This window comes from Carcharhinus amblyrhynchos, chromosome 28 (genome assembly GCF_965287045.1).
Source record: "Carcharhinus amblyrhynchos chromosome 28, sCarAmb.v2.hapA, whole genome shotgun sequence".
Taxonomy (NCBI): Eukaryota; Metazoa; Chordata; class Chondrichthyes; order Carcharhiniformes; family Carcharhinidae; genus Carcharhinus; species Carcharhinus amblyrhynchos.
In genome coordinates this window covers 17034382-17054444 of record NC_137351.1, presented here as the reverse complement: position 1 = coordinate 17054444, position 20063 = coordinate 17034382, and the positions used below count along the sequence as shown (strand labels likewise).

At 45.4% G+C, this 20063-nt stretch overlaps 1 protein-coding gene across 2 annotated transcripts in view; it reads right to left on the bottom strand.

Annotated features, from left to right (window-relative positions):
- The window catches only part of slc30a4 (solute carrier family 30 member 4), a 26294-nt gene extending 20874 nt beyond the window's left edge, over positions 1-5420 (bottom strand). The window contains exons 1-3 of one of the 2 annotated variants that reach the window (XM_080214025.1): positions 5402-5420; positions 3756-4226; positions 205-351 (exon numbers count right to left, since the gene is read on the bottom strand). In XM_080214025.1, coding sequence (XP_080070151.1) covers positions 205-351; positions 3756-4149 — 541 coding nt within the window. In that variant the 5' untranslated portion in view covers positions 4150-4226; positions 5402-5420. Of the gene's footprint in view, positions 1-204; positions 352-3755; positions 4375-5401 lie in introns of those variants that run through there. The other variant, XM_080214024.1, reaches the window with a different exon arrangement.
- Between the last annotated feature and the right edge of the window lie 14643 nt (positions 5421-20063).

Here is a 20063-nt window from a genome sequence, read left to right as displayed (position 1 = left end):
TCACCTCCAACGACACCCAGAACCCATGAAGATAAACCAGAAAATACCATTTTGATCTTCCAAAAGGAAAAAAGAATGTTGTCAGCTAACCCTAAACCCTTAATCCTAAACCCTAACTCAGCAAAACCTGTAAAATAAGTCCCAAAACAAGTGAACACAGTGAAGCAATGCCTTCACAATAAAGGACAAGTTCTGGTGACGTACCAAACCGATGCCAGCCAAAGGTAAACCTGCTGCTTGGAGGCTTCCCGGAAAGGTAAAGTGCGACCAAGGAAGCGGCAATCCCAAGAACATCAGCCAGCATGTGAATCGCATCTGTCATAACTGCCAGACTGTTGGAGATACATCCTCCTGTACAGCATATCAAAGAAAGAATCATTTAGACAGAGTGAATACAGACTTTGTACCAATCCCAGAATACAGGTATCATCAACATAGGCTTGAAGCTTGAATAGACTGTAACCTGTCCCACATCTCCACAGTTAGAAGACAGGAAAAGATTAACAATTTATTTTCCTGTAGATTCAGCAAGAAATGATCTGGATCTATGAACAAACAAATTAGGAAGAGTAGGCCACTCAGCCCCTCAAGCCTGCTTTGCTATTCAGTAAAATCACTAATGACCTGATTGTAACTTTACCCCACACGATCTCCAATAATTGGTCACCCCGCCCCCCCACACCCCTCCCTCCCCGCCCCCCCCACATCCCGTTGATGAAGAATCTTGCTAATGCTGCTTCCACTGCCTTTGCAGGAAGAGAGTTCTGGTCCTCACAGAAAAATTTTCCTCGTCTCCATCTTAAATGATCGATCCTTTCTTTTTAAACAGTGACTCCTACTTCTAGATTCTCCCACAAGAGGAAACACCCTCTTCACATCCATCCTGTCCACACCCCTCAGGATCTGAAAGGTTTCAATCAAATTACCTCTTAGTCTGCTAAACTCCAGGGCAGGCTTGTCCGAGGTAAGACCCATGGGCCCATCCAACCCGCGAAGACCTTCTACCTAGCCCCTGGGGGCAGTTCCCAAAATTCCTGTCAACCAGCAAGATTCTGATTGGAGCTGCTCCTCCAATCACAGACTGTTTCTATTCTGCTTGAGCTTCTGTGCAGAGTCTGTACATTCTTCCCATGTCTGCATGGGTTTCCTCTGGGTGCACTGGTTTCCTCCCACACTCCAAAGATGCGCGGGTTCGGTGGATTGGCCATGCTAAATTGCCCCTTAGTGCCGGGGGATTAGCTAGGGTAAATGCCTAGGGTTACAGGGATGGGACCTGGGTGGGACTCGATAGGCCGAATGGCCTCCTTCTGCTCTGTAGAATTCTACGATTCTGATAGGCTGACAAGTGAGCAAAGGAGTGGGAGATGTAGTCACTGATTGGAGCAGCAGCTAGCAGCGTGCTGATGGCTGGTGGGCAAGAGACGCGAAGGAAGCACAGGGAGACAACACAGCACCCGGGAGGCAGACACATGGCACGGGGGGGGTGGGGGGGGGGGTGCAGAGGTGGCTGACAGTGAGTGAGTGAGTAGAGGAATGAGTGAGGGGGGGGGGTTGAGGTGAGTGGGAGCCTGCCTTGTGGCCCAGTCTCAGTTTCCTCACTCACTCTCACCACCATACAGCAACACACACACTCCCCCTTGCACCTGCTCACCCTGCATGCACTCCCCCTCCCCCCACACATGCCAACCTTTCACCATTCTGGTCATTTTTTAACACAACAAGTTATTGTTAGGACATTGCATCACGTTTGCTTAGCAATTTTTTCTTTCTATAAAACCTCAACGTTTTTAGGAATTCAGTTTATTGCCATATCAAACCTTCTCTTTCTGAAATTTGTTCGTCAGCTATTTGAGTGAGAAAAATATGGAAATGTGGTTTGAGTGAAAGAATTGAACTCATAGGTACAAAACTAATGTCTCCAAACCTTTCTTCATAAGATAACCTGCCCTATTCCTGGTATTACCCAATAAACCTTCTCTGAACTGTTTCTAACACATTTACAATTAAGGAGATCAATACTGTACACAATACTCCAGCTGTGCTCTCACCAATTCTCTGTGTAACTGAAGCGTAACCTCCTGACTTTGGTAATCAATCCCTCTCACAATAAACAATAACATTCTATTTGTTTTCCTAATTACTTGCTGTACCTGTATACTAACCATTTGTCATTCATGCTGTAAGACACCCAGATCCCTCTGCTTCTCAGAAATCTGCAATCTCTCAACAATTAAATAAGCTTCATTTTTATTCTTCCTGTAAAAACGGACAATTTCACATTGCCCCCAGTAGACTATAAGACCATAAGACATAGGAGCAAAAGCTGACCATTTGGCCCATCAAGTCTGCTCTGCCATTCAATGACATTATGAGTGATCTGATAATCTTAAACTCTACTTGCCCATCTCATTTCCATAACCCTTAATTCATTTACTGATTAAAAACATGACTGCTTCAGTTCAATGTACTTAACATTATATTACATTTGCCAGGTCTTTGCCCACTCACTTAACCCTATCTATACTCCTTTGTAGCTTCTTTGCATCGTCTTCACAATTTACTTTCCTATCTCTTTTCCTACCTCATCAGCAAATTTAGCAACTGTACCTTCAATCCCTTCATTCAGGTCGTTTATATAAATTGTAAAACGTTGAGGTCTCAGCACTGATCCCCGTGGCTCACCACTCATTACATCCTGCTAACCAGGAAATGACCCATTTATACCTACTCTCTGTTTCCTGTTAGCTAGTCAATTTTCAATCCAAGCCAATATGTTACTCCCTACACCATGAGCTTTTATTTTCCACAATTATCTTTGATGTGGCACTTTATCAAATGCATTCTGAAAATCTAAGTACAGTACATCCACCGGTTCCCCTTTAGCCTCAGTAGAGCTTACAATATTAAACATACAGCTCACAATTTCCTGGTAAAACCCCAAAGCAAAAATCTAACACTTAGATTATTTAACTAATTAAATTTGAAATTACAGTTGCAATAATTAAAAATTCAATAGACTGAGTACATCTTATTTCACAATAAGAAGTTCATGCAACAAAATCTGTTTCATAATTTGATCCAAATATAACGGCAATGTCACAGGCGCAGATCAATTAAAACCCAGAAAAGCCTTTTCAAATCTTCTCCAGCCCAGCTCCCAACTCAGTCCCCAGCCTGCCGACTGACTGAGCGGAAATAAATATTGCAGAACTTCAGCGAACCTCAGCAGCTGGTTAAACCTTAAGCCACACAAACCTCACTCACCACTGAAACCTGCCATCCTCCCCAACACACACATCAGCTCACCACTGCCCTGTCCTGTTGCTTTGCACCGGCTTATTCTGCATGTTATCGAAAATTCTCAATCCTGTAGCGATCCCTCCATCTCTTCATTATATTTTTTGAAACTGCCTCCTAGATGCATTTTGAATTTCTACCTTCCCTTCTCCTCCCTCACATCTAGAAAAACTAATGCCCATCTCGACCTTCCGTAGCGGAAGTCTCTTCCCAGAGCCTTACATGTTGCCTCTGTCCCACCTTAAAAACCTCCCAAAACCTATTCCCTCCTCTCCCCCCGCCCTCCATGACCCTCTCCCATTATCGGAACACACTTTAGGCAGTTACATCTATGGATCTCAACCAGGAATGGGTCACCTCAGAAGATTGCAAAAGGAATAAAACAACGGTAAACATCCCTCAAAAGTTTTTTTTTGCATAAATGTTCTTAAAGTTTAAAAAATCAATTTCAAGCCTACCTATTAACTCTCCGACAGTAAACAGAGTGTAGAGTGTAACAGCAATCCATAGTTTTCTTTTGACCGTCCTTTGCCTAGCCGATTCTGAATTTTTAGTACAATTATTGCATTTCCTTTCTATATCGCCTCTGTCCGCCAAAGGTTCCTCCTGGCCCCCCACACTCTGCTCTTTGTGCCCCTGCTGAGGGTTAATGCTGTCGGCACTGTTCCCGTTACAAAGCACACTGGAGATGTCAGCCCCATCAGCCTGAGTGACTATTCGCAGTTTATTGGCATCATTGAAGCGAGGCAACTCCTCTTCTTCCTCGGGGAAATCCAGGGTAAGAGTGTCATCAGGCAGCTCTCTGTTTCTCTGCAGGAATGATCTGCAAGTTCCCCAGACGGAGCGGGCCATGGAGCGGTGTCCAGGCTGGGTGCTGTGGCTAGGAGCTGGACTCTGCTTCTCTCAGACTGTTCAGTTCTCACTCTGCCCTGAGGGACATTAACAATCATTAACCCACAGCTTCACAGGGTGAGCAGACAATCGTGCAACAAGACACATACAGATTACCGGCATCAATGCAGCCCCAACCCAGTCAAGAAGAGGTCTCACAACACCAGGTTAAAGTCTAATAGGTTTATTTGGTAGCACAAGCCACTAGCTTTCAGAGTACTACTCCTTCATCAGGTGAGTTCTGTTTACAAACAGGGTATATAAAGACACAAACACAATTTACAAAATAATGGTTGGAATGCATCTTTACAGGTAATCAAGTCTTAAAGGTACAGACAATGTGAGTGGCAAAAGGGTTAAGCACAGGTTAAAGAGATGTATATTGTCTCCAGACAGGACAACTAGTGAGATTTTGCAAGCCTAGGGGGTTGCAGATAGTGTGACATGAACCCAAAATCCCAGTTGAGGCCATCCTCATGTGTGCAGAACTTGGCTATCAGTCTCTGCTCAGCGACTCTGCGCTGTCATGTGTCGTGAAGGCTGTCTTGGAGAACGCTTACCCGAAGATCAGATGCCGAAAGAGCATGACCGCTGAAATGTTCCCCAACAGGAAGAGAACACTCTTGCCTGGTGATTGTCAAGCGGTGTTCATTCATCCATTGTCGTAGCGTCTGCATGGTCTGCCAAGTTCCATACCCATGAGGATGGCCTCAACCAGGATCTTGGGTTCATATCACACTCTCTATAACCCCCATGACTTGCCTGGACTTGCAAAATCTCACTAACTGTCCTGGTTGGAGATAATACATATCTCTTTAACCTGTGCTTAACCCTCTCTCCACTCACATTGTCTGTACCTTCAAGACTTGATTACCTGTAAAGACTCACATTCCAACCATTATTTTGTAAATTGAGTTTGTGTCTTTATATACCCTGTTTGCGAACACAACTCCCACTCACCTGATGAAGGGGCAGCGCTCTGAAAGCTAGTTGCTTTTGCTACCAAATAAACCTGTTGGTCTTTAATCTGGTGTTGTGAGATTTCTTACTGTATTTACTCCAGTCTCACGCGGGCATCTCCACATCAGTCCAGGAACACAGAGTCCCGGCTCAGGTTCACATTTCACTGACTCCCCGGGGAGGGAGAGACTCTGGAACTGCTCAACAAAACCGGTAGCTCGGCAGCAGGAAGCAGCACAAACCATTCACTAACCTGGATCAAACACAGATCAAACCCGGACCCAAACCTGGATCAAACACAGATCAAACCCGGACCCAAACCTGGATCCAAACACAGATCAAACCCGGATCAAACCCATACAGGAGGGATCCCGCTCTCCCGGGGGCCCCGCTCTCCCGGGCCGGGGGTCCCGCTGCCCCGGGGTGCCGCTCTCCCGGCCGGGGGTCCCGCTGCCCCGGGGTCCCGCTGCTCCGGGCCGGGGGTCCCGCTGCTCCGGGCCGGGGGTCCCGCTGCTCCGGGCCGGGGGTCCCGCTGCCCCGGGGTGCCGCTCTCCCGGGCCGGGGGCCCTGCTGCCCCGGGCCGGGGGTCCCGCTGCCCCGGGCGGGCTGGTCGCTCGGTTCGGGCCCGCGCGGAATTTTGCTTCCAGACACAAACCTGTCAACAGCTGATGTGATCATCAGCAAATCACAGCTCAGAAACGCTATGATTGGTTCTCAAATAGCCAATCAAAGCACAAGTCCTGGATGACCGGCTCCCGAATTAACCAATCATTCTGTTCGTGCGCTGTGATTGGTTGATGGGCCCGCCGTTCAGACAGCGGCAGTAATATTTTGACATTTCCAATCAGGATGTTTCAATCAAAAAGATTAAAAACTTCCCAGAAAAGGTTTGGAATTGGACACAACGTCAGGGGCGGATTCTGCAGAGAAAGTCTGCTTGACAATGTTTCTCCTGGTTCACAGAAGTATCCATAAAATTCACATCCATCACACTGGACATTTTTGTCCCATTAGTAATTAGCCATAACATATCAGAATGTTGTCAGGCATGTGGACTGACAATCAATAAAACATATGGTAATTCTAGATTGTATTAATAGGGGCATTGAATACAAGAGTAAGGAAGTCATGTTGAACTTGGATAAGAGTCATGATGTGGATATGCCAGCGTTTGACTGGGGTAAACACAGTAAAAAGTCTGACAACGCCAGGTTTCAGTCCAACCAATTTATTTGATAGTAAATTCACTAGCTTTCGGGTTAACCCCTTCGGACTTTTTACTGAACTTGGATAAGGCATTAGTTAAATTTCATCCGGAGCCTGTGTCAGTTCTGAGCGCCATACTTAAGGAAAGATGTGAAGACATTGGAGAGTGTAAAAGGGAGGTTCACAAGAGTGATTCTAGGGACAAAGAACTGTAGCTATAAGGATAGATAAAGAGGTTGAGACTGTTCCTTCGAGAAAAAAAGACTGAGAGGAGACTTGATAGAGATATTTTAAGATCCTGAGAGGTAAGGACAGAGTAAATAGTGTTACAGGCCCGGGCCAGAACCTCAAGGCATATTATGAAGCCAGCCCAGACCCCAACAATTTTTCCATTTTGGGACAAATATGAGGATAGGATGCTTCACTCCTGGAGCAGTTGCGCTGAATTAGGGATTGTTTATCAAAACAAATTTTGATGTAAACTGCATAATTATTTAGTCCAGAAATGACTTTATTGGTTAGTCTGAGCAACGTTGCTGGTGCATTCCAAACAGCATGACTTTAAACCGATTCAGACCATTTGGTGTCACAAAAGCCAAAACCTCCTTCACTTTTTCTGATAAAGGTACTTGCCAGTGTGCTTTAAGCAAATCGAGTTTGGAAATAAAATTTGCTTGTCCCACCTTTTCAATGCAGTCTTCAAATCGAGGAATATTATATGAATCTGAACTTGCAGCTCCACTGATTTTTCTATAATCCATACTTCATCAACGTGCACCATCTGGTTTTGGGACCATCACAACAGATGAGCTCCAATCGCTGCAACTTACTTCAATTAGGCTTTCTTAAGATGCTTTCAATCTCCTTTTGAACCTGTTCCAACTTTAGTGGATTGAGTCTACTGTTTTACAGATTTCTGATTACTTCAATCTAATTTGAGGAATGTCAAATTCAGAATCATTAGATTTGTTCTTTCACTCTGAGTTATAATAACTAACACATCCTTCTTTTGCTTGCCTTCTCCATTAAAATACAGCTCGAGCAGAGCAGAGGAGGTTTACCAGGATGTTGCCTGGTATGGAAGGACTGGGGTATGAGGAAAGATTGAAGAAATTGGGGCTCTTTTCCCTTGAAAGACGCCGACTGAGGGGGGATCTAATAGAGGTATATAAGATTATGAAGGGTATAGTTAGAGTAAACAGAGCTAAGCTATTTCCTATAGTAGAGACACGTAGGACAAGGGGACATGGACTTAAGGTGAGGGGGGAGAGGTACAACACAGATATTAGAGGGAGGTTTTTCACACAGAGGGTAGCGGGGGTATGGAATGCTCTGCCTAGTAAGGTGGTGGAGGCAAACACACTAGAGTCCTTTAAGAGTAACTTAGACAGGCACATGACTGAGTTGGAGATGGGTGGATATAGGAGATCCTTTTAAATAAGGGTCATTAGCATTGGGGTGTCCCTGGTAATGTAAATGGGTATAGTATGATGATAATATTTTTTCTCTTTTCATTCACAGGTTTTAAGTCGGTCCACCTTGTGTCCAACGAGGGGCATACACACGATGGGTCGTATTGGGGCTGCTCTTGGTTGTTCAAGATTGGCCTAGTGCTTCGTGTCGTTAGTGTGCGCCTAAACTTGACCAGATACTGGGCAAGACGACAGCTCAGTGACTATCGCTGATTGCTGTGCAGACACATGGATTTGGGCTGGTGTCTGTGGGAGTTTGCACATTCTCCCCGTGCTTGCGTGGGTTTTCTCCAGGTGCTCCGGTTTCCTCCCACACCCCAAAGATGTGCTGTTAGGCTGATTGACAGGAATAAATTGTCCCTAAATCAGTTTCCCTCAATCTGGATGGCCATAAAACATTAGACAGGGGTCGTGGATAGAGAGGGGGACTGGTGGTGTTGAGATAGCGGCGCGGGCTCGTTGGGCCGAAGGGCCTGTTTCCTGGGCTGTTTTTGTTCTTTGTTCTTTGAGCATATTAACATGACACACTCTGAGTTTTCCTTCTTTCTGGCTTTCTTATCAAATAGTTCAACTCATTCAATTTTATAAAGCTCTCTAAACCTTGCTTTTAAAGGTTCACCTGCTACTGGCAGTAAAACTAAGACTTTCTCCCACTCATAAAACTACAAGTTTTTGATTTCTTAGTCACGTTGTTTATCATTGCATGCTTGTCTAGCCAACTCACCAGCACTAGTTAATCTCTCCCTAAAGTTTGACACATAGGCCAACAATGTAGTCTCAGAACGCTGACTTACCAATTTCGCCTTCATCAATTTAAATGGTCCTCTTACCTCATGACCAAAATTTAATTCAAATGGATTGAACTCAATTGATTCAACAGGAGCATCTCTGATTGCAAAAAGTACAAATGGAATTACTTTATTCTAATTCTCTGGATAGTTTTGACAATAAGCCCTCAACGTGGTCTTTATAGTTTGATGCCACCATTCTAATGCACCTTGCAATTCTGGATGATATGCAGTTGACTTAAACTGCTTTACTCCTAAGCTATAACTCCCTTGAATAACTTCAATGTGAAATTGGATGCCTGTTTTGACTGGATTCCTGTGGGCAGTTCATTTCTGATTAAAAAATGTAAATAACTCATCAACATTCCTTTTACTTGTAATATTGCACAATGGAATGTCCTCTGGAAACTTAGTAGGCACATCCATTATAGTCAATAAATATTGATTCCCACATTTTGTTTAAGGCAGAGGTCCCATGCAATCAATTAGGATCCTATTAAAAGTTCCTCAAATGTCAGAATTGGTATTAAGACAGCTGATTTGATTACCACTTGAGACTTTCCCATGACCTGACATGTACAGCAAGATTCAACCACATTCTTATGCAGTCCAGGCCAATAAAAGTGTTTTTTATTTTCACTTACCCCTACATGACTTTCTACTAGCACTTCATTTGCTACTCTTTTCTATAACTCACTGGTAATTTTTTTTTATTCATTCGGAGGACATGGGCATCACTGGCTGGCCTGAATTTATTGTTTATCTCTAGTTGCCCTTGAACTGAATGCTTGTTAGACTGGAAAACACAGCAAACCTGAGGACTGGGAGAAATTTAAAATCCAGCAGAGGAGGACAAAGGGTTCAATTCGAAAGGGGAAAATAGAATACGAAAGCAGGTCTGCAGAAAATTTAAAAACTGATTGCAGAGTTTTCTATGTGAAGAGAAAAAGACTGGTGAAGACAAATGTAGGTCCCTTACAATTAGAATCAGGTGAATTCATAATGGGCAACAAAGAGATGGCAAACCAGCTGAACAAATACTTTGGATCGACCCTCATTAAGGAGGACACAAATAACCTTCCAGAAATACCAGGGGTAAGAGGGTCTAGCATGAAGGAGGAACTGAAGGAAATCCTTAGTAGTAAGGAAATTGTAATGGGAAATTTGCTGGGATTAAAACCCGCTAAGTCCCAAGGCCTGACGCTCTGCATCCCAGAGTACTCAAGCAGCCCTAAAAATAGTGGATGCATTGGTGATCATTTTCCAGCATGCTATAGACTCTGGAAGAGTTCCAGTGGTTTGGAGGGTAGCTAATGTAACTCCACTTTTTTAGTAAAGGAGAGAGAAAACAGGCAATGATAGACCAGTTTGCCTGACATCAGCAGTGGGGAAAATGCTGGAGTCAGGTTTTAAGGATGTAATAACTGAGCATTTGGAAAGTGGTGACAGGATCAGTCCAAGTCAGCATGGATTCACTAAAAGGAAATTGTGCTTGACAAATATTCTGGAATTGTTTGCGGATGTGATCAGCAAGGTGGACAAGGGTGAAACAGTGGATATTGTGATTTGAAATTTCAAAAGATTTTTGACAAGGTCCCAATACCATGAGTTTTAAGTTTGTTCACTAATCATTTTGACAAGAGGTTAGTGAGCAAAATTAAAACTCATGGTACTGGGGGTAATATATTGACTTGGATAGAGAACTCATTGGAAGACAGGAAGCAGAACATGGGAATAAATGGAATCATAGAGGTTTACAGCATGGAAACAGGCCCTTTGGCCCAATTTGTCCATGCCACCCTTCTTTTTAAACCCTAAGCCAGTCCCAATTGCCCACATTTGGCCCATATCTCTCTATACCCATTTTACCCAAGTAATTGTCTAAATGCTTTTTAAAAGACAATATTGTACCCATCTCTTCTACTGCCTCTGGCAGTTCGTTCCAGACACTCACCACCCTGTGTGAAAAAAATGCCCCTCTGGACCCTTTTCTATCTCTCCCCTCTCACCTTAAAACTATGCCCTCTAGTTTTAGACTTCCCTGCATTTGGGAAAAGATATTGACTATCTAGTTGATGTATACTGCTCATTACTTTACAGACCTCTATAAGACCAGCCCTAAGCCTCCTACATTCCAGAGAAAAAAGGCCCAATGTATCCTTATAACTCAAACCATCAAGTCCCAGTAGCATCCTAGTAAATCTCTTCTGCACTCTTTCTAGTTTAATAATATCCCTTCTATAATAGGGTGATCAGAACTGTATACAGTATTCCAAGTGTGGCATTACCAATGTCTTGTACAACTTCAACAAGATGTCCCAGCTCCTGTATTCAATGTTCTACTGATGAAACCAAGCATGCTGAATACCTTTTTCATCACTGTGTCCACCTGTGACTCCACTTGCAAGGAGCTATGAACATGTACCCCTAGATATCTTTGATCTGTAACTCTCTCCAATGCCCTACCATTAATTGAGTATAAGTCCTGCCTTTGTTCTGTCTAGCAAAATGTATCACCTTGCATTTATCTAAATTAAGCTGCACCTGCCATGCGTCAGCCCATTGGCCCAAATGATCAAGATCTCCTTGCAATCCGAGATAACGTTCTTCGCTGTCCATTATGCCACCAACCTTGGTTTCATCTGTAAACTTACTAACCACGCCTCATAAATTCTCATCCAAGTCATTAATATAAATGACAAATAACAGTGGACCCAGCACTGATCCTGAAGCACACCATTGGTCTCAGGCCTCCAGTTTGAAAAACAACCCTCTACAATCACCCTCAGGCTTCTGTCATCAAGCCAATTTTGTATCCATTTGGCTATCTCACCATGGGTCCCATGAATTTAATCTTATACAACAGCCTACCATGCAGTATCTTGTCGATGGCCTTGCTAGAGTCCATGTAGACAACATCAACTGCATTGCCCTCATCTATCTTTTTGGTTACCCTTTCAAAAAACTCAATCAAATTTATGAGACATGATTTTCCACTCACAAAGCCATGCTGATTGTTCCTAATCAGTCTTGACGTCTCTAAATGCCTGTACATCCTGTCTCTCAAAATACATTCTAACAACTTACCCACTACAGATATAAGGCTCACTGGCCTGAAGTTCCCAGACTTTTCCCTGCAGCCCTTCTAAAACAAAGGCACAACATTTGCCACCCTCCAATCTTCAGGCACTCATCTGTGACCATTGATGATTCAAATATCTCTGCTAGCGGACTAGCAATTTCCTCCCTAGCCTCCCACAGTGTTCTGGGATACAGTTCATCAGGTCTTTGAGATTTATCTACCTTGATGCACTTTAAGACTTCCAGCACTTCCTTCTCTGTTATATGTACACTGCTCAAGACATTACTATTCATTTCTCCAAGTTCTCTAACATCCATGCTTTTCTCAACAGTGAATACAGTTGAGAAATATTCATTTAGAATCTCACCTATCTCTTGTGGATCCACACATAGAGTACCTTGTTGATCCTTAACAGGTTCTCCTCTCTTCCTAGTTACTATTTTGGACTTTATGTATTTGTAAAAGCTCTTTGGATTCTCCTTTGCCTTAACTGCCAAATCTATCTCATGTCCCCTTTTTGTCCTGATTTCTCTCTTAACTTTACTTGCTTTTTTTTAAATCGGTGTATTTTAATAGTGACATCATCAATGACAATTTTATTTTATGTGAACATAGTTCCTTGAGGTTCACTCATGGTGTACACAAGGCATACTGGCACTGATGGGGGTAAGGGAGAAGGGTGGTTGATGGGAGCATGGGTTGGCACTAAGCTGACATGGGGCTATAAAAGGCCACGGGAAAGAGTGGGGTGCATAGGTGGGTGTAGGAGGTATCAGGATCTTGGGGATTGGGTAGAAGGGCGGCATGGGGTTGGCATGGGGCTATAAGGGATCATGGGGTGGGTGTAAGGTGCTATGGAGATATGAGGCCATGGGGATGGTTAAAGGAACATAGAATAGCATTAGGGGTATGAGGGGCATAGGGGTAGGTGTGGAGCATACATTGGCACAGGTAGTGTGTGTGGGGGAGATGTGACGGGTGAGGGCTAGAGGCCTATATTTTGTTTTAATATTTTCTTAATAATTTCAATACATTACTGGAGCATAGAGGCAGTCCAATTCTGCCACTGGTAGCTCTGCACTTGCTCCAGGGATGATGGGCCTAACTTTTCATAGTAACTTCATTGCAGTGTTAATGTAGGCCTGCTAGTAAATAAACCTGAAACTTAAAACCCTAAACTTCCAGTTCTGCCCACATGATCCTTAACCAGCAATCTTCACCCTAACCCCGTGTGCAGTGCCATTGGAGATTAATTAATTAGAAAAACTAACAGACTGGCATTTTCTGGCCACATGCTGTAAATGTGTGTGGCCTTGATACCCTAGCTATGACTGTAACACTACATTCTGTACTCTCTCCTTTCCTTCTCTATGGAGAGTATGCTTTGTCTGTACAGCGTGCAAGAAAAAATACTTCTCACTGTAAACATGTGAGAATAATAAATCAAACCAGATGCAGCATTCCATGCCTGCCACTGTAAAAATTCCTTGTTAACACCTGTATTATAAAGCATTGTATTCTTTGACTCATACTGGTTGAGGCAATAGCATCATACAAAGTTTAAACCACAGAGACAGCCATTCAGCCCATCTTGTCTGTACCAGTTCTCAAGACAACTCAGTTGGTTGCACTACCCCATCCATAGCTCTGCCCAAAGAACTTTATAAGACCCTTGTCAGGCCTCATTTGGAGTATTGTGCGCAGTTCTGGTCGCCTCACTATAGGAAAGATGTAGAAGCTATTGAAAGGGTGCAGAGGAGATTTACAAGGATGTTGCCTGGACTGGGAGGCATGCCTTATGAAGTTAAGTTGAGGGAGCTGGGACTCTTTTCCCTGGAGAGACGAAGGTTGAGAGGCGACCTGATAGAAGTTTACAAAATGTTGAGAGGAATAGATAGGGTGGACTCTCAGAGGCTATTTCCCCGGTTTGAAATGGTCGCTACGAGAGGACACAGATTTAAGGTGCGGGGAGGGAGGTTCAGAAGTGATGTTAGGGGTAAGTTTTTCACTCAGAGGGTGGTGAGTGAATGGAATCGGCTGCCGTCAGTGGTGGTGGAGGCGAACTCGCTGGGGTCTTTTAAAAGACTTCTGGATGAGTATATGGGGTTTAATGAGATTGAGGGTTATAGATAGGTCTGTAGGTTGGTAGGTGATGTGATCGGCGCAACTTGTGGGCCGAAGGGCCTGTTTGTGCTGTAGTGTTCTATGTTCTATGTTCTATGTTCAAAGCCCCAGATGAATTGCTCTTTGCTTCACTCTCAGGCAGGCGATTCCACATCCTAAACTTTACACAAAAAAGCTCTTTTCTCATGATACAGTTTTTTTTTACCTTCTGTAGGCCCAGAAAAAGAACCATTTATCACTATTCCCTGTTCCCTGTATCCAAACCAAAACAAAAGCTGGCCACCCTTATTGGTTCAACCATAAAGCTAGTCTGAGGAGTCAGTAAAACACAGGCTCAGCCTCAACAGCTGGATATCACAAACCTACCCCCAACACCCAGGCATATTACCATTAATGTCACGGGTCATTAACAGCAACAATTTCTATTTGTATGGCACTTTAACAGAATTAAACTTTTTGAGGTGTTTTACAGGAACATTACAAAACAAAGTCTGACACAATGCCACATAAAGAGACAGATCAAATGGCAGCTGGAGATTTGTAGCGAGGGAATTCCTGAGGTTGTGGTCTAGGCAACTGGAAGCATGGCCACCAATGGTGCACGGTTATAATTGGGAGGTTATAATTGTGACTTGTGCTACCAAATAAATCTGTTGGATTTTAACCTGGTGTTGTGAGACTTCTTACTATAATTGGGGATGCACATGAAGTCAGAGTTTAATGAGGAGAAATATTTTGGAGGGTTGTGAGTTGGAGGAAATTTCAGAGATAACATTTGGAGTATTGCGTGCAGGAGGCAGAGAGTGGGGGTCAATGGGTGCTATTCGGATTGGCGGTTGGTGACTAGTGGAGTGCCCCAGGGGTCGGTGCTGGGGCCTCAGCTATTTACCATTTATATAGATGATCTGGAGGAGGGAACCGAGTGTATGGTGTTGAAATTTGCTGACGACACCAAGATTGGTGGAACGGCAAATTGCACGGAGGGTGTGGAGAGTCTACAGAAGGATCTAGATAGGCTGGGTGAATGGGCCAGAAACTGGCAAATGGAATTTAATGTTGGCAAGTGCGAGGTGGTCCACTTTGGTAGGAATAATGGTAGGAAGGACTATTACTTACGTGGAGAAAAACTGCAGCAGGCGACGGTGCAGAGGGACCTTGGGGTCCTTGTGTATGAGTCGCAAAAACCCAGCTTGCAGGTGCAGCAGGTGGTCAGGAAGGCGAATGGGATGCTGGCCTTCATAGTGAGGGGGATTGAATGTAAAAGTAGGGAGGTCTTGCTGCGGCTGTATAGGGCATTGGTGAGGCCGCAGCTGGAGTACTGTGTGCAGTTTTGGGTGCAAGGATATTTTGGCCTTGGAGGGGGTGCAGAGGAGGTTTACTAGGCTGATGCCGGAGTTGAGGGGGTTGAGCTATGAGGAGAGGCTGAATAAACTAGGCTTGTACTCGTTAGAGTTTAGAAGAATGAGGGGAGATCTCATTGAGACGTATAAGATGATGAATGGGATGGATAGGATAGAGGTGGAGAGACTCTTCCCGCTCAGAAAGGACAATAGGACTAGGGGGCACAGCCTCAAGATAAAGGGGGGGACGGTTTAGAACGGAGTTGAGGAAGAATTTCTTCACTCAAAGGGTGGTGAATCTCTGGAATTCTCTGCCCGTTGAGGTGGTGGAGGCTACCTCGCTAAATATTTTTAAGACGCGGGTTGATGGGTTTTTGATAAGAGAGGGGATTAAGGGTTATGGGGAGAGGGCGGGAATGTGGAACTGAGCCACGACAGATCAGCCATGATCTTATTGAATGGCGGGGCAGGCTCGAGGGGCCAGATGGCCTACTCCTGCTCCTGTTTCTTATGTTCTTATGTTCTGGTTGCCACACTACCAGAAGGAAGTGGAAGCTTTGGAGAAAGTGCAAAGAATGTTCACCAGAATGTTGCCTGGTCTCAAGGGTGTTGGCTATGAGGAGAGGTTGAATAAAGTAGGATTGTTTTCACTGGAAAGATGGAGGCTGAGGAGAGACCTGATAGAGGTCTCCAAAATTATGTGAGGCACAGACACAGTGGATAGCCAGAGGCTTTCTCCAAGGGTGGAAGTGTCAATTATAAGAGGACACAGGTGCAAGGTGAGAGGGGAAAAGTTTAAGGGAAATGCGTGAGGGAAGTTTCTCACGCAGAGATGTTGGAAACAGGCAGCATTAGCAACATTTAAGAGACATTGGGATGGGTACATGAATAGGGAGGGAATAGAGGGATATGGACCAAGTAAGGGCAGAAGATTTTTTTGGAATTTATTTAGAGCATCATGATGGGCATGGTCTTGGCAGGCTGAAGGGCCTGTTACTGTGCTGCACATTTCTTTGTAGAAATTTACACTATCCAGAATTGGTCTATCACGAACATTGACTAACTCAGTTCTGTCCTGATGAACGGGCTGCTTGTAAAGTATGAAGATAAGGAGTACATCCTAAAGCAAGCTGCCGTCTTAGATTTAACAAATTTTCCCAATAGCCAGAACAAATTAAATTAACCCTTACAACACCATCTCCTGATTAGCTGTTTTCAACAACATGAGCTGAGAACAGCAGAATGGTTCACACTGCTGCCTCACAGTGCCAAGGACTCAGGTTCAATTCTGGCCACAGGTCACTGTCTGCATGGAGTTTGCACATTCTCCCCTGTCTGCATGGGTTTTTTCCAGGTGTTCCAGTTTCCTCCAAAGAGTTTCCTCCAAAGGTTAGGTGAATTGGCCATGCTTCTTTCCTCATGGTACAGTTATTTTTTTTTACCTTTTATAGGCCCAGAAAAAGAACCATTATCATTATTTCCTGTTTCCTGTATCCAAACCAAAAATAAAACTGGCCACCCTTCTTGGTTCCATCATAAAGATAGTCTGAGGAGTCAGTAAAACACAGGCTCGGCATCAACAGCTGGATATCACAAACCTACCCCCAACACCCAGGCATATTACCATCAATGTCAGAGGTCATTGACAACAATTTCCAATTCTGCATATATACTATGCATATATAATTAAAGATAAGCGAGGAGATGAGGGAAAAGGTGTTGTGCAAGGGTCTGGAACTCACTGCCTGAAAGGGTAATAAAGACATGAAACCTCAGCTCATTTCAAAGCTTTCTTTCTGGACGTATATCTAAAAATGCCTTCACCTGCAGAGCTTTGGACCAAATGCTGAGAGTGGGATTAGGCTGTCCGACTTGTTTGTTTGGCTGGCAGAGACACGATAGGTGAAATGGCCTCTTCCTGTGCTGTAGAATTTCTATATTCTCTATAGAATGGGCTAGTCACAAAATAAACTCCCTCTTTGATGTCCCCTCAATTCATCTTGACCCCAATTCCAGAATTCGATTTTTTTATTGTCACATGTATTAACATATAGTGAAAGATATTGTTTCTTGCGCTATATAGACAAAGCATACCGTTCATAGAGAAGGAAACGAGAGAGCAGAAAATACAGTGTCACAGTCATAGATAGCTAGGCTGTAGAGAAAGATCAACTAAATGCAAGGTGGGTACATTCAAAAGTCTGAAAACAGCAGGGAAGAAGCTGTTCTTGAGTCAGTTGGTATGTGATCTCAAACTTTTGTATCTTGTTCCCGACTGAAGAAGGTAGAAGAGAGAATGTCCGGGATGCGTGGGGTCCTATTTATTCTGGCTGCTTTGCCGAAGCAGTGAGAAGTATAGACAGAGTCAATGGATGGGAGGCTGATTTCTGGGAACATATTTCGACGTGATTCCAATTTATTGCAAACTAATACGGACCCTAAAACAAATCTCCTGGCTGTCACTAAATAATCGAGACATTAAAATTTAACTGGAGTTGTTGATACACCAAAAGCCAATGTTAGTCAACAACGATGGAGGACTGGGATGGTGAAGGATATTTTGGGGTGAATTTTGAATGAGCTCAAATTCACAGCCAGTAGAAATGGAATTCGGGCTCTGGATTTTGGGGCTCAGCATTCTGGATCTGTATTGGGGGCCAGGGTTAAGGAATCATGGTTTGTGGTGGACGTTGGTGTTCAGACTTTGGGGATTCAGGCTCTGGGGATTTTGGGGTTCAGGGTACAGGTTTTTGGGGTTCAAGCTCCAGGTTTTGGGGATTCAGGCTCTAGGGTTGGGGAGTTCAGGCTCTGTTTTTTTGGGGGGGGGGGTTCAGGCGCTGGGTTTTGGTGTTCAGGACCTAGGTTTTGGAGTTCAGGTCCCTGGTTTGGGGGTTCAGGGCCTGGGTTTTGGAGTTCAGACCCAGGGTTTTTTTGGGGGGTTCTGGCCCTGGGTTTTTGGGGATTCATGCCCTGGGGTTTTGAAGGGCACAGGCCGCGGGTTTTGGGGTTCCGACCCTGAATTTTTTGGGTTCAGGTTCCGGGGTTTTGGTGGTTCAAACCCTATTTTTTTCTTTTTGGTTCAGGCCCCAGGTTTTTTGGGCTTCAGTCCCTGGGTTTTGGGGGTTCAGGCCCCACGGTTTTGCTGGTTCAGGCCCTGGGTTTTGGAGTTCAGTTCCCGATTTTTTGGGGGTTCAGGCCCTCAGGTTTTCTGGGAGTTCAGGCTTTGGAGTCTGGGGACACCAGGCCCTAGGTCTTGGGTTCAGGCCTTGAGGTTTTTGAGGGGTTCAGGTTCTGGATTTTGGGGTTCTGGCCCTGAGGTTTTGGGGTTCAGACTCTGGGTTTTTGTGATTCATGTTCCGTGGTGGTGGGGGTTCAGGCCCAGGGTTTTTGGGGCTCGGTTTCTGGGTTTTTGGCCTGAGGGTTTTGGGGTTCTGGTTCTGGGTTTTCAGTTTTTGGATTCTAGCCCTGGGACTTTGAGGTTCAGGCCCCGGGATTTGGGGGTTCAGGCCCTGGGCTTTAAGGTTCAGGCCCAGGATTTTGGGGGTCAGGCCCCAGGTTTTGGAGCTCAGGCCCTGGGGTTTTTGGGGTTCAGTACCTGGCAGGTTAAGGTTCAGGCTCCGGGATTTTGGAGGTTCAGGCTCTGTGGTTTTGGGTGTTCAGGTCCCGGATTTTTGGTGTTCAGGTCTCGGGTTTTGGAGGTTCATGCCACGGGGTTTTGGGGTTCAGGCCCCAGGGTTTTGGGGTTTAGGCTCCAGGATATGGGGTTCAGGCCCTGGAGTTTTTTGGGGGTTCAGGCTCTAGGTTTTGGGGTTCAGACTCTGGGTTTTTGGTTTTCAGGCCCCAGGTACTTGGGGTTCAGTCTCTGGGTTTTGGGGGTTCTGGTCCTGGGTTTTTGTGGTTTTGGCTCTGGTGCTTTTAGGGTTCAGGCCCTGGGGTTTTGGGGTTCGGTCTCTGGGTTTTGGGGTTCTGCCCCTTGGAGTTTGGGATTCTGGCCCTGTGTTTTTTGTTTTGGGGGTTCTTGCCCCCCCTCGGTTTTGGGGGTTCAGACTCCGGGTTTTGGGGGTTCAGACTCCGGGTTTTGGGGGTTCAGCCCCCCGGGGTTTTGGGGGTTCAGCCCCCCGGGGTTTGGGGGGTTCAGACTCCGGGTTTGGGGAGTTCAGACTCCGGGTTTAGGGGGTTCAGACTCCGGGTTTGGGGGGTTCAGACTCCGGGTTTTGGGGGTTCAGACTCCGGGTTTTGGGGGTTCAGACTCCAGGTTTGGGGGGTTCAGACTCCGGGTTTGAGGGGTTCAGACTCCGGGTTTGGGGGGTTCAGACTCCGGGTTTGGGGGGTTCAGACTCCGGGTTTGGGGGATTCAGACTCCGGGTTTTGGGGGTTCAGACTCTGGGTTTTGGGGGGTTCAGACTCCGGGTTTGGGGGGTTCAGACTCCGGGTTTTGGGGGTTCAGACTCCAGGTTTTGGGGGTTCAGACTCTGGGTTTGGGGGGGGTTCAGACCCCTGGTTTTGGGGGTTCAGACTCCGGGGTTTGGGGGGTTCAGACTCCGGGTTTTGGGGGGTTCAGACCCCGGGTTTTGGGGGGTTCAGACTCTGGGTTTGGGGGGGTTCAGACTCCGGGTCTTGGGGGTTCAGACTCCGGGTTTTGGGGGTTCAGACTCCAGGTTTTGGGGGTTCAGACTCCGGGTTTGGGGGGGTTCAGCCCCCGGGTTTGGGGGGGTTCAGACTCCGGGTTTGGGGGGTTCAGACTCCGGGTTTTGGGGGGTTCAGACACCGGGTTTTGGGGGGGTTCAGACTCCGGGTTTGGGGGGGTTCAGGCCCCGGGTTTTGGGGGTTCAGACTCCGGGTTTTGGAGGGTTCAGACTCTGGGTTTGGGGGGTTCAGACTCCGGGTTTTGGGGGGTTCAGAC